The sequence below is a fragment of the Leopardus geoffroyi genome, chromosome A1, assembly GCF_018350155.1.
Source record: "Leopardus geoffroyi isolate Oge1 chromosome A1, O.geoffroyi_Oge1_pat1.0, whole genome shotgun sequence".
NCBI classification, from domain to species: domain Eukaryota; kingdom Metazoa; phylum Chordata; class Mammalia; order Carnivora; family Felidae; genus Leopardus; species Leopardus geoffroyi.
Genome location: NC_059326.1, coordinates 108,690,913 through 108,704,295, shown reverse-complemented (window position 1 = coordinate 108,704,295; position 13,383 = coordinate 108,690,913). Strand labels below are relative to the sequence as shown.

The 13,383-nt window shown below is 37.3% G+C and overlaps 1 protein-coding gene across 6 annotated transcripts in view; it reads left to right on the top strand.

Moving 5' to 3' along the window:
• The window catches only part of ACSL6 (acyl-CoA synthetase long chain family member 6), a 60,833-nt gene extending 52,409 nt beyond the window's left edge, over positions 1-8,424 (top strand). For all 6 annotated transcript variants that reach the window (XM_045488095.1, XM_045488088.1, XM_045488100.1 and 3 more), the window contains one exon: positions 7,956-8,424. In XM_045488095.1, the coding sequence (XP_045344051.1) occupies positions 7,956-8,093 (138 nt within the window). In that variant the 3' untranslated portion in view covers positions 8,094-8,424. The remainder of the gene's footprint in view (positions 1-7,955) is intronic.
• Positions 8,425-13,383: the final 4,959 nt, after the last annotated feature.

Here is a 13,383-nt window from a genome sequence, read left to right as displayed (position 1 = left end):
CCTTTTCCTTTTTCCTCAAAAACGAGTGATCAGTTAAGGCTTAACACTAATTTTTTTGAAAACCACACAAATAGACAACCAAGCCTAAGGCTTAAATCATTCACCAAAAGCTTTAGGAGTTCAGGCTTACTGGGCAGGGTTGATCTGAATTAGCATTTGAATTAGATTAAAAATTAATGTAATTTAATTTTCAAAAACAGTTCCTAGAATGAGACCAATTATTATTAATTTAAGGAGATCTTTGGAAGATATATTTTAATGAGTAGATAGGAAGCATTTAAAATAACTCTATCAGTAATTAAAAATGTAGGTGCCTGGGAAGTTTCTGAGCACATCTAACAGTGATCTAACCATTTTATTAACATTTATATGCCTTATGAGTTTGTATAGATGATGCAAAGTGAACTTTGACACTTGATAGATAGGTTTTCCAAATTCTGGTGTTTTCACTGTCATTCAAAATATGTTATTGTATTTCCTGTCACTGAAATGAATACTTACCTAACCAATTTGACTTTAAATCAGGAAAAAAAATTGAATTGAGCATTTCCCTAATTAATTTTTTTTACTTTATCTCTTCTGTCCTAAATTATTCACTCTGTGTTTATTATCTCCAAGCAGTATTATGTGTTTCATTCACTAATACCATTTAAAAGCTTAAATACCATGTTTCTTCAAAATTATGGGAAGTTTTGTGCTTTAATGAGTTGGCACAAATTGACACTTTTGAAGTATTTTATTCCAGTACAATATTTAAATGTTACAGTATTTCTAAATTTTAAAAAACCCTGTAGAATCACTTTTCAGTGACAAGAGTGAAGTTTCAGAAAGGAAGCTAACATTAAGCATCTCCTTCCTTCCTTAAGAAAAATTTTGCTTATTACAAATTGGAAAATGAGTTTCATGTTGTGTTAGGCATAAAGGGAGAGCAAATCCCTTTACAAATCAACAGTTTGGTTTTATTAGAAAATATGTAATTATTTATAGAAAATGAAAATTTGTTTTATCATTTATCATTAAAAATTTTTTTAATGTTTATTTACATTTGAGAGAGAGAGACAGAGCGACAGAGCCTGAGTGGGGAGGGGCAGAGAGAGAGGGAGACATAGAATCCGAAGCAGGCTCCAAGCCCTAAGCTGTCAGCACAGAGCCCGACGTGGGGCTCGAACCCATGAACCGTGAGATCATGACCTGAGCTGAAGTTGGATACTTAACCGACTGAGCCACCCAGGTGCCCCTTATCATTGGTTTGCTTCTAAAAAAATACTATACATTTGGGACCCACAGTTAAGGTTAGTATTAGTTAAAAAACTGATTTGACCCATTTTTTCCCCACTTAACTGACTGGACTTTTAGTCACTCAGGCAGTCTGTGTTGGTATTTTCATGGAAGAATTAAAATAGACCCAGAGCTGCAGGACAGACTGGAGCAGGAACTGGCAGCCTGGCAGCAAGCCCCTAATCTACTAACTAAGGGAGTTAAAGGTGAGCCAGGTGCCACATCCCTTGGCTTCCTGCAAGGCTGTATTTAGTGATATTCCCTGTCCTCAAACAGAGGGAGTATCACCAAATACTATTTTGTAGGGAGCCACACCGAACTGCAGATGCCCCCATCGGCCTCTAGGTTTGCTGGCAAATCTACCTGTTGATTCAGTCCTTCGTTCCTAAGATAATGTTTTCTTTTATAGTCTATATAGCATCTAAATAGCTTTAGGTAGCTCTCCCTGTGTAATTCATCTGCCCTGTACTTTATTGTTTGTAGCTTCTGCTTGTCATTGCTAGATTTTCAAAGGTGCTCACCCCAAGTCCCTGTACTGAACATGTACTCTTGTCCCAATTACACAGTGTTCTCCATGTTGGTTTTAGGAGCTAAGATGAGCTGAAACCCAGGCTCCAGGGACACGGCAGATATCATATCTTGGCATTTGCTTCTCCTTTTACCATTGTATTATTAATTTCATTTACAAAAAAAGGTGAATAGATCATTTGCACTTACCAAAAGTCTTTACATGATGTCATTTCTATCAGAAGAGAACTTCAAAAAAAAAAAAAAAAAGGAAATTAGCATTGTCAGTTTTCAGCTTTTCATCTTATGACAGTGAACATGAGTTACTAAGTTAAATCACAGTATCTAAGATTAAAGTATGATTTAGATTGTGTTCCTATTTTCTTCAAGTTAATTACTTTTGTTGTCAAGTGGTGATTTCCAAACTTCTGTAAGTAGCAGAGCTTAGATGGCATCTTATCTGAAAGTGAAGCTTGCACCAAACATAGATAAGTGGTAGCTCTGATGGGGTTGGGGCTTGAACCAGAGCCTTTCTCCTCCCTGCCCCCCAACCCAACCACTTCCCTTAATCCCACCTCCACCCCACCTCCACCCACCTCTGCCTCTCTCCAGCTACATCCCCCCCCACCCCGGCTGCACCTTACCTCCACCTCTGCACCACCCCGAGCAGTGACCTCCACAAGAGCCCTACTTCTCAGTTTACTGTGTCTGAAAATGTCTCCTTTGGGACCTGTTTCCAGGGAATTTGGGGTCCTCTGGAATGGTTTCTGTTTAATAAAAACAAATTAGGGGGGAAAAGTATATCCAGAGGGTACAAAACATAGCAGACCTGTTTCTTCCCAAATCTTTGCTTCTTTGAATATCAGGAACACTGAGACAGTTTTCCAACAGACATTTTTTACAAGAGCCTTTACTAATCTTGAAGCATGTGACAAGACCCCTTTTTAGCCAACAGCCTCAGATTTCCAGCTATTTATATTGGATATGCAAGTAGAGATCCTTTCAGTATGTGAAGTCAAGTGGAGGCAGCTACCAAAAAAGCTCTCTCTAGTGTTGGCCTAACACCCCCTCCTCACCTTTCCCTACATACACAAATCCCTTCAAATGCTATTCTTTTCATAGCAAAAGTGAATCCTTCATTTGGACAAATGTCTAAAAACAAAGTGAATCTGACTTGTTAATGCTGTGCTCATTTGAAAACTTTCACATTTTTGAATTATAAGCCTGGGTTTAAAAATGCCAGAATTTGTTAGAATGTTTCTTTAAGGATTTTTTTCAGACACTGGAAATATAGCCATTTTAGGATTCTTCTTTGTATATTGAGTTTTTGATCTGAATAACCAATGAACATAATGCAGAGATTTCTGAGCAAAGAGTTCTTTGCCATCTCAACATGCCCACCTCCCAGGACACAAGACTGTTAACATCAGAAGTTTTGAAAACAGTCATTGACATATTGAACATCTTGCAACTATTTGCATCCTCTGATTTTTTTCAATTTTTTAAATTGTGGTAAAGCATGTATAACATAAAATTTACCATCTTAACCATTTTCAAGTGCACAGTCTAGTGGTATTAGGTGTATTTGTAATATACAATCATCACCACCATCCATCTCCATAACTCTTTTCATTTTATAAAACTGAAACTCTGTATCCATTAAACAGTAACTTTTAGTCCCCCCACCCCACTCCAGCCTCTGGCAACCACCTTTTTACTTTCTGTCTCTTTGACTACTCTAAGTACTTCATGTAAATGGAATCATAATATATTTATCTTTTTGTGACTGGCTTCTTTCACTTAGCATAATGTCCTCAAGGTTCATCCATGTCGTAGCATGGGTCAGAATTACCTTCCCATTTAGAGAGAACAATATTCCATTGTATGCATATAATCACAGTTCGTTTATCCATTCATCTGTCAGTGGACATTTGGGTTGCTTCCATGTTTTAGCTACTGTGAACAATGCTGCTATGAACATGGATGTACAAATAATTCTTTCCAGATCTTGCTTTCAATTCTTTTGGGTATATACCCAGAAGAGGAATTGCTGGGTCATATGATAATTCTATTTTTAATTTTTTGAGGAACTGCCATATTGCTTTTCCACAGTGGCTGCACCATTTAATGTTCCCATCAACAGTGCACAAGGGTTTAGATTTCTTCACATCCTCGCCAACACTTGTGTCATTTTCTGTTTTTTGGATAATAGCTATTCTAATGGGTGGGAAGTGGTTCATAAATTGATTTTTGAAATAAGTCATTTCCTGGTTGTGTCCCCTGATCTTATTAGCAGATTTTTTTAATGTTTATTTTTTATTTTTGAGAGAGAGAGAGAACAGGGGAAGGGCAGAGAGAGAAGGGGACAGAAGATCTGAAGTGGGCTCTGTGTTGACAGCAGAAAGTCCTATGGGGGGCTTGAACCCACGAACTGTGAGATCATGACTTCAGACGAAGTTGGACACTTAACTGACTGAGCAACCCAGGCACCTTGATTCTATTAACACTTCTTATATGGACAGTAGCATCTGAAAGAGTGCCCTCTTGTTTTTGTTCTCCTGCCTTTTGTAACCTGCACTCCAGTATCCAAAAACCACGTGGTTTTCCCAGAAGCATTTCAGACTTGAACATGAACATTTGATCTTCCCTCCCCCAAAGCATGTTTCCGTTCCTCCAGTTTCTCTGCTCAAGCAGAAACCTAGAACCATTCTTACTTTTATTATCTCTCTTTCTTTACCACTTACCCACACAAATTCTAAGTCCTGTCCTTTCTAGCCCCCAAATTCATTTCCATCTCCACAGCCAACTGTTATAGCTCAAATCACCATCAGTCTTGCCTCTTGGCTGGTCTTCCAGCTTCCATTTTTACCTCAGTTCAATCTATTCTTAGCAGAGTACTCTTTCCAAAGAGCCATTCTGTTTCTTGTTGCTTAAAAATTGTTTAAAGAATCATGTCCAAACTCCCTACTTTGGTCCTTTATAATTTGGCCCCAGTCTACCTCTCCAGCCCCATTGCTTTCTTCTTCTTCATCTATACCATATGCTTCAGTCTACACTTATAATGCCCTGAAGGTGCTTTGGCACATGTTGCTTCTACCTAGAGCACCCTCCTCTCCTCAGGTCATATACCAACCACTCCTCCTTCTCCTTGCTGTCTTCATCAGCCTGAAGCTGACTTATCATACAGAGTTCAACTCAGGCATCTTTTTTCTTTTTTTTTTAAGTTTATTTATTTATTTTGAGAGGGGGCATGCAAGGGGAGGGGAGGGGAGGGAGAGAGAGAGAATCCCAAGTAGGCTCCACACTTTCAGCATAGAGCCCAATGTGGGGTGTGAACCCACAAACTGTGAGATCATGACCTGAGCTGAATCCAAGAGTTGGATGCTTAACCAACTGACTCACCCAGGTGCCCCAGGTATCTCTTTTCAATGAACCCTTCCCGAGCCTGGGTTAGGTGTTATATCAGAAATGAATTCAGCTCTAACAGAAACACATAGTGTCTTAAACACATAGAGTGTTGTTTTTTTTTTTTTTTCTCACATAAGATGTCTGAAGGTAGACAGTCCAAGGAAGGTACAGGTCCTCAAAGACCTAGGCTCTACTATCTTTCCACTCTTCATTCTTAGTATGTTGGCTTATCACAAGAGCGCTGTTATAGCTTTGGACATTGTCCATATTCAAGGAAGGAAAAAAGAACAATGGGTGGAGAAATCTATGTCTGAACCTTATATTAGGAAAGCAAAAACTTTCCTTTATCACTAGCCAAAAATGGATCTCATGGCTATCCCCTAGCTGCAAGGATAGCTGGGAAATCAGAGAACAAGATTGCCCTGGTAGACATAGACATAGTTTTTGTTTCATTAGCATGGAAGAAGTCAGGAGTGGGTATTGGCAAAGCAACTGATTCTGCCTGCAAAAGGTGACCCTCTCTGGGCTTGCCCCTGTGGTAGCAATGTCATACTGCAGCATCTGTCATTAGATTGTAAATCTATGAGGGCAGGGACTGTGTCTTGTTATTCTTTGTATCCCTGTTGCCTGACACATATCTGACACATAGGAGTTGCTTGATAAATACCAAATACATAAAACAACAAATGAATGTGTATGTGTATTTAATACATAGGTTTTGAATTAATATTCTAAATGTCTATGACAGTTGACTATTGAACAACATGAGTTTCAACTGGAGGGGTCCACTTGGATGTGGTTCTTTATATATATATATATATATATATATATATATATATATATATATATATAGTTCAGTAACTATAAATGTATTTTCTCTTCCTTATGATTTTCTTTATAACATTTTCTCTAGCTTACTTTATTGTAAAAACACAGTATATAATACGTACATCATACAAAATATGTGTTAACCAACTGTTTATGTTATAGGTAAGTCTTCTAGTCAATAGTAGGTTATTAGTAGTTAAGTTCTGGGGAGTCAAAAGTTATATATGAAATTTCAGTTGTGCAGGCGATCAGCTTCCCTAACCCTGTTTTGTTGTTCAAGGGTCAATTGTACATACCAATGGAGTAGTTAGGACTTGGTGCACTTCTTACTGGTGCTACCTGGGCTTCTCTGCCAGAGGATTCTGAGAAAATACTTATTTCAGTTTCAAAATTGCATTTTAGACTTTGAATAACATGCAGGACAAAATGGCATGAATGTTTAGCAAATGGTATCTGTAGTCATATTGTGTCTCTGTGCCTCAGGTTCATGACAGTTTTATTTTTTCAAAAATGTAATAAAAATTGTTATTAAGAAGCCTATTACAGCAATCCATAACCCTGTTTGCTATTTAATGATATGGGCCTATTATCTCAACAAAACTCATTTAATTTAGACAATTGTCAGTCCGGACACGATTTCCAGTATCACTCAAGGATTCAGCTCAAGCCCATATGATAAAATTCTCATGAAACTGTCAGAGACCCTTTCAGATAGAGCCCCACGTGGGAGGAGTCGGCCCAGGCCCTCCTACATTAGTTCATCTGTCTCTGGTCAATTCATCACTGCAAAGGGACTTTGCATGAGGGGGCCTAGGATCTGCCTCACAGGAAGTGTGAATGCTAAACCTGACCCGTACATTCCTCCTTCCGGTAGATATAAAATTCCATGGTGAGACTTTTTTTTTTTAACAGACTCATCATGTACCCTCAAACTTTATATTCCTGCTCTGAATTGCAATACCATCCATGTACCCATTCAAATCAGAAACCCAGGGGTCATTGAGGCTGCCTCCCTCTTTACTACCTCTTGTTCATGGAATGGGTCTTAGAACTGCTCACTTGTCTCTGTCTCTGCCCTGAATCTAAGTGTAGGTGCTTATCTGGTCCCCCGTGGATTGGCCAGATCCCTCAGATTGGTTTCCCTGTTTCTAATCTTCATGTTCTCAAAGAACATTTTCACATTTCTCTTGGCGAGATCTTTCTAAAATGTGTATTTAGCCATGCCACTGCCCTGTATGAAAACCTTAAGTGCCTTCTTACAGACTCCAGCATAAAGTTTGAGCTCCTCTGTAAACTGTTGCATTAACCACTTCAGCTTCATCTCTTACCCCTTTACCTCCTACTTCATGTATCTACACCAAAAAACCACTTGGATTTCCATTTGCATGTTCTGTCTTTTCTCATTCCCACAGCTTTGTTCTTGGAGTTGTCTCTGCCTAGAATGCCCTCCATTACCCACCTCTCCTCCTTTGCTGGTTAAGTCTTACTCATCTTTTAACACTCATCTAATTTGGGAAGGCTTCCCTGGCTGCTCCTCCTTTTCCCCTACCATCACTGCCTTAGGCGCCTGTCACTGTGCATACCACGCTGTCTGATAATTGCCCGGTGTGTCTGCTCTGCTGAATGCTAGTGTGCACCTGCTGAGGGCAGGGGCACTCATGATTCTTCTTTGTGTCCTCAGTGCCTGGGTGCACAGAATAAGCACCCAGCTCATTTCTGTTGACTGGCTAAATGAAGGAGTAGGAAGGGAGAAAAGGTGGCTTGCAGACATGTTAAATAGGCTGAAATGTTACTAACCTAACTTTGACTTTTAAAAAGAGCATAGTGTTTTAATATCAATATATCTATTCTTGTATGCCTGTTACTTTTATCATGTGTACTATAAATGCTATGTTATATTCCTGATAAAGACATATTCTGCATTTGGTTTTTAGGTTAAAGCCATTCACATCCACTCTGACATGTTCTCAGTTCAGAATGGCTTGCTGACACCAACATTAAAGGCTAAGAGACCTGAGCTGAGAGAGTACTTCAAAAAACAAATAGAAGAGCTTTACTCAATCTCCATGTGAAGTTCAAGGAAAGTTCTTCTCAGTATAATGGACTGTGTAGCAATATTATAGTTACTCTTGAAAGTAATGAATCAGAATGATGCAGCTGAAAATGAATAAGCACGTGATCTTATGACCATGCCTTTTCCTGTCCCAAGAGGTCTTTAACAATATTTTCTCTATCATCACTGAGTACACTTTATTTTTATTAAAATGATATTGTAACAAGCTGCTAAAAATATCACAAATGGCAATGTAAAAATCAAGACTTTTCTCAAGGACTGTGTACCACTAAAAGTAATATATTCTCAATGTTCACAGAACTCTTATTAAACATAAAGGAAAAACATAACTGATATACTGTACTTCATTATTTGTGGAATAGTAACCTGATATAGCAAATATCTAAGCAATGTGGACTACCTCATTAGTAACTGATTGTCAAAATCACAGTTAAATCAGACTTAAAAAATTAAAATTAGGTGTACAGAATCATGCTAAAACAAGATATAATGCACTTCTACATAAATTCAGATTCTTTATACATGACAATTCTTATTGATGTGAACAAGTTTTCCCTGTCATTTTTACTTTTATGCATGAAAAATGCGATTTCAGATACTATTGAAACAAATGTTATATTTATATAACATTTTACAAAGATCTTTCAACATATTTTCTCATTTATTAAGCTCATTAAAATATTCAGGAACTACTTAGAGACAAATGTACAACTACTTCAAGGATAAAATGTGTATATCCATGGACTTCTTACCACATGAATTCTAAAAGATGTCTGTTGACTCTACAATGAATGGACCTTTGGGGAAGACTTGGGAAAAGAAACCCAGAATTATTTCTCAAGATAGACAGCAATTAATGTACCTATATTCCTTGCTGGGCTCTTCAGGCCTCCCATTCATAGTATGTCCAGGCCAGGCCTGGGAAACCAAATATGGCTATAATCCTGAACAAGGGGAGGAAGGGATGTTATTTCCAAAGAAAACAGTTTTTCAACAACTTAATTTTGAAGAACCTCTTCAAAACACCGCTATGAAAGTTTTTAAATCCATCTTAGATGAATATCTCATAGGGCATAATTCCATTCAAAAAATCTTTAAATGCTTTTAAGCTTAACCATGGAAACCTCCTTTTTTTGCATTATGTATTTAGACACTCCTTGCACCCGAGTACCAACAATTTCTTATAATTAAAACCCAGCATGGACAGCAGTTAGGTTCCAAGCTACAGACTGTGCTTCTGAAGAAGGAACCATCCCTAGGCAAGTGTTTTCTTCTATAGAGACAGGACTCTGAAAGCAGACATGGGGAAAGCATTCACAGTCCAGAAGTTCCTTTCCCCTGGAGCAAATCCAAGCTGTAAATAAATGCTATTGGTTAAAAAACTGCATCATCACATGGGCCTACTGGATGAATCTGTATCAGTGATTATATACACTTATATTTCAGTATTGGCAAAAGTGGATCACACCTTCATCTGATGCGTTTATCCAATTCTTGACACATTCCTTTGGCATATTTCTGTCCGCAGATCCTCTACTTACACTTACAAATCTGACTTTTAGTATATGAGCTAGTTCCATGCATATTCCTTCTTAAAGGCATTTCTGAATAAATAAATTCTAAAAATTTCCAAGGCCATATCTACATAGCATTAATTTTTTATATTTAATGTTTGACTAAAAGAGAAAATCATTATCTGAATTAGATATTCATACTCTTTTAAAATAAGGCAAGTAGCTTCACATCTTGAAGAAAATGAAGCTAACTCCCATTGTCCTTCCACTCAAAAAAAATTCAGTTTTCTCTTATTTTCAAAAGGATTTTGGACAATATAACATAAGCAAATAATGTAACACTTATTTTGGTTGTATTTTTACCTCATAGTAGTTAGATATGATTGATTATGGACAGGTAAAGATCTCTTGTTTTTCTCACTTTAAAGATCTTGTGTTTCTTCTGGCCTTCCTGATCTGTGTGTAAAGCATCACACTTGGGCCAATAAATAGATTACAGCAAATGTGCTGAGAAAAGTAAACAGTGGGCCCTAAATATACTGCAGGTACATTTATCTATTCCTCTGTTTAACTCCACTGAATTTTTGAATAAAGAAGAAATAAAACAAGATGTGTTAATGGAAAATCCCTCTTGCTTCAGATTCCCCAACTTTATTTTGGGGGAAAAATTTTTGTATTTCTCTTTAACCAATATAGGAAAAGGCTATGTACTTAAGATGTTCACATTTGTAGTGGACATCAGATCCGACAGAAGTCTAGAGACATAACAGATGAATTATTTTTTAAAAAATCATGTTCCTAAATGTTTGGCTTTTATCTGTTTTTCATTCAAATGTACATTATTAATGTAATTAGGAATATAAATTAGTAATTTTCACATTTTAGAAGCCAATCCTATGTATATTTTCAAATAGAATATACACCTTTTTTTTTTCTTTTGCCATAAAAGACATCTTTATATTGTATTATGATTCCCCCCAGGTGAGAGAGGAAACTCTGACCAGGTGTGGCATGGAGGCCTAGTTCCACATTTATTAGGGACTCACAGACTCAGAAGTTCAAGGAATAAACATACTATGTCTCCCTCATATGAGCAAGTTAACCTTTCATTCTACATTTGAGTAAAACTGCAAGCATGAGGAAAATAGAACTTTCCACTGCAATTTTTATAGTCAGGTAATGTTTTAGCAACTCGAAGTTTGCACTTAATTAGGTTGTATTACCCATCTAAGAACTGATAATCTTTTATTTTTTCTGCAGTAAAGAAAATGGATTATTCTTCATTTTCCAAATGTGTAAAGCACAAAGTTGATATAGTTATTTAGGATACAAAATACTATGAGATGAATGTAAACAATGGAAAACTGTATTTTTTGCATGAAAACAGACTACTTACAAACTTGCTTAATATCTCAGGAGAAAAAAGAATGAATAATCATATATAAAATTGATAAATTATATGTTGAGCTAAGTTGCTATATTTTTTTGCCTGTTTTTTTTTTTATTTTAAGGAAGCATAAACATGAAAAGAAAATGATCCTGATAATTTGAATTGTCTCTCAAGTATGCTGCACAGTCCTTTCTGTGATTCTACAATTAACTGCAGTTAAGAATGGGATTAGCATTCAAGTGAGGACAAAGCCCTAAATGAGAAATTCTTGAGTTAGAACAATGAATGGTTATAACCCAGAGGCAATAGATAAATACCTGGAATATAAGCAATTCTAAACCTTGTCCCAAACTGAAAAGGTTCTGAAGAGGTGATGGTGGCTTTTAGACATTTCATTTGACTGATTAATTTTCCTTCTAAGTCATTGCAACAATTGCACGGGGTGGGGAAAAGGGGTATTTTTTGAAGAATTGCTTATTCTACATTAAATTTTTAAAACTTGAGGAAATTAAAATATTACCTTTTAAATATGCATACAAGTATCTTAACTGTAATTATCTTTTTAGTTGCTTTGTTATAATAGCATGCCTATCAAATATAAAATGCATTTATGAAAACTTTTGTAAAAAATAAAGATTTTTTCGTTTCTCAAAGTTGCTTATAATTACTATTTTATATATTTATATAGCATAGTCCCCTGATGTTAGTGTATTAGTAATCATTGATCACAGAGCTTATGGTAAACATTATATCAAACTTTACCACTAGTCAGCATACTCTGCACTCTCCGTAAGTGTCCCCAAACTCCAAAGATTTACAGTCCTCCCCCACCCCTGAGGTGCTCCTTTTCTTTGTGCATTTTCTGTTACCAAGTGTGTCCTGGATTTAAATCTGTAGTGAATTTAAATCATTTTTATACTTTTAAAAGAACAACTGTATTCAAATTTTCCATTGTGATGCCCCTGAAACAGTATTTCCATGTTTTTTACCCATACACAAGCTAATGGTTATACTTTCTTAAGATGGTACATTCTGCCATGCCTAAAGTTATGCAGATTCTGCCTTCTCTGTATATTTGCTATTGTCTATTCCTCCATTCTAATGGCTATTAGTATAGTTCAGGCCATTCTCATCTCTTGTCTGGAATATTACTGTTCTTTCTTAATTAGTTTTCCTGTTTCTACCCCAGCTTCTTTAAATGTCACCATCCACATTTTAGTCAGTGTGATCTTTCTAAATTGAAAATCTGGTCATGCCACTCTCCTGCTTAATATTCCTTCCATGACTTCCCAGTTTCCAGGATAAAGTTCAGACTCCCTGGTTCAGCACACAAGGCGTAGCATCTCTACTCCTGCGCTTCCTCCGTTGGAGCCTTGGTTCCAGTCATATCAACTACTTTATGTAGTGCCCTAAAAGCATCATGCTTTTCTGTGCCTCCATGTGGCACATATGGTCTCACTTTCATGGAATGCCATAGCCTTTAATAGCTCTGCTAACTGCCACCACGCAGCTCTTAGAACAGCTCAGTTATCCTTTTATCTGAGAAGATTCCCTCTGCCCCACTCCCACTCACGCTGTGAGTTGCTTGAGGTTATAGCCCCAGTGCAGAAGGACTAGCCCATACAGGATGCTCAAGAAATAGCCACTGAATGAAAAATCCCCTTGGCTGTTTTTCATGTGTTGCATAGCATTAAAATCACAACACCTGAAGATACATTTCCTCTGTCACTGTGGTTTTGTACAGTCTGGTCAAGTAAGCAGAAATAAACTGGTTTCCAGTTAGACCCTGAAAATTGTGGTTAGTAACACAAACAGAACTGCTCAGTGAGTCACTCCAAAAGAAAACAGAGAAGGATTGCCTCTGGGCTCCAGGGAATGCTAAACCCACAAAAGAGCTACTTAAAACAAAACACAACAACAACAAAAAAAACTTCTTCAGAAATCTCTTCAAAATTTGGAATTTGTTTTACCACAGAATTTAGTTTCTCCATAACTGTTCCAAACCTAGTCAAACCCATCGTGTGACCCATCGTGTGAACTGAAACACTGCTAGCAGAATTCTGAGTCTAGATATGGGAGGAGTACAAAGGGAAACGGGAGAAGTTCAATTTAACTTGATGAATGCTTGCACTGGCATTTGTGTATCTGGGGATAGAATGAGGAGATACAGAGAGATAATTGAATTGAGACGTCTCTGCCCATCCTTTGGTATGGGACACATCTCCTTCCCTTTTATAGGCTGGCACTGGGTGAAGCTTTAAACAGACCAAGTGTGTAGGGCACCTAGGTGGCTCAGTCAGTTAAGTGTCTGACTTAGGCTCAGGTCATGATCTCACAGTTTGTGAGTTTGAGCCCCACGTCAGGCTCTGTGCTGACAGCTCAGA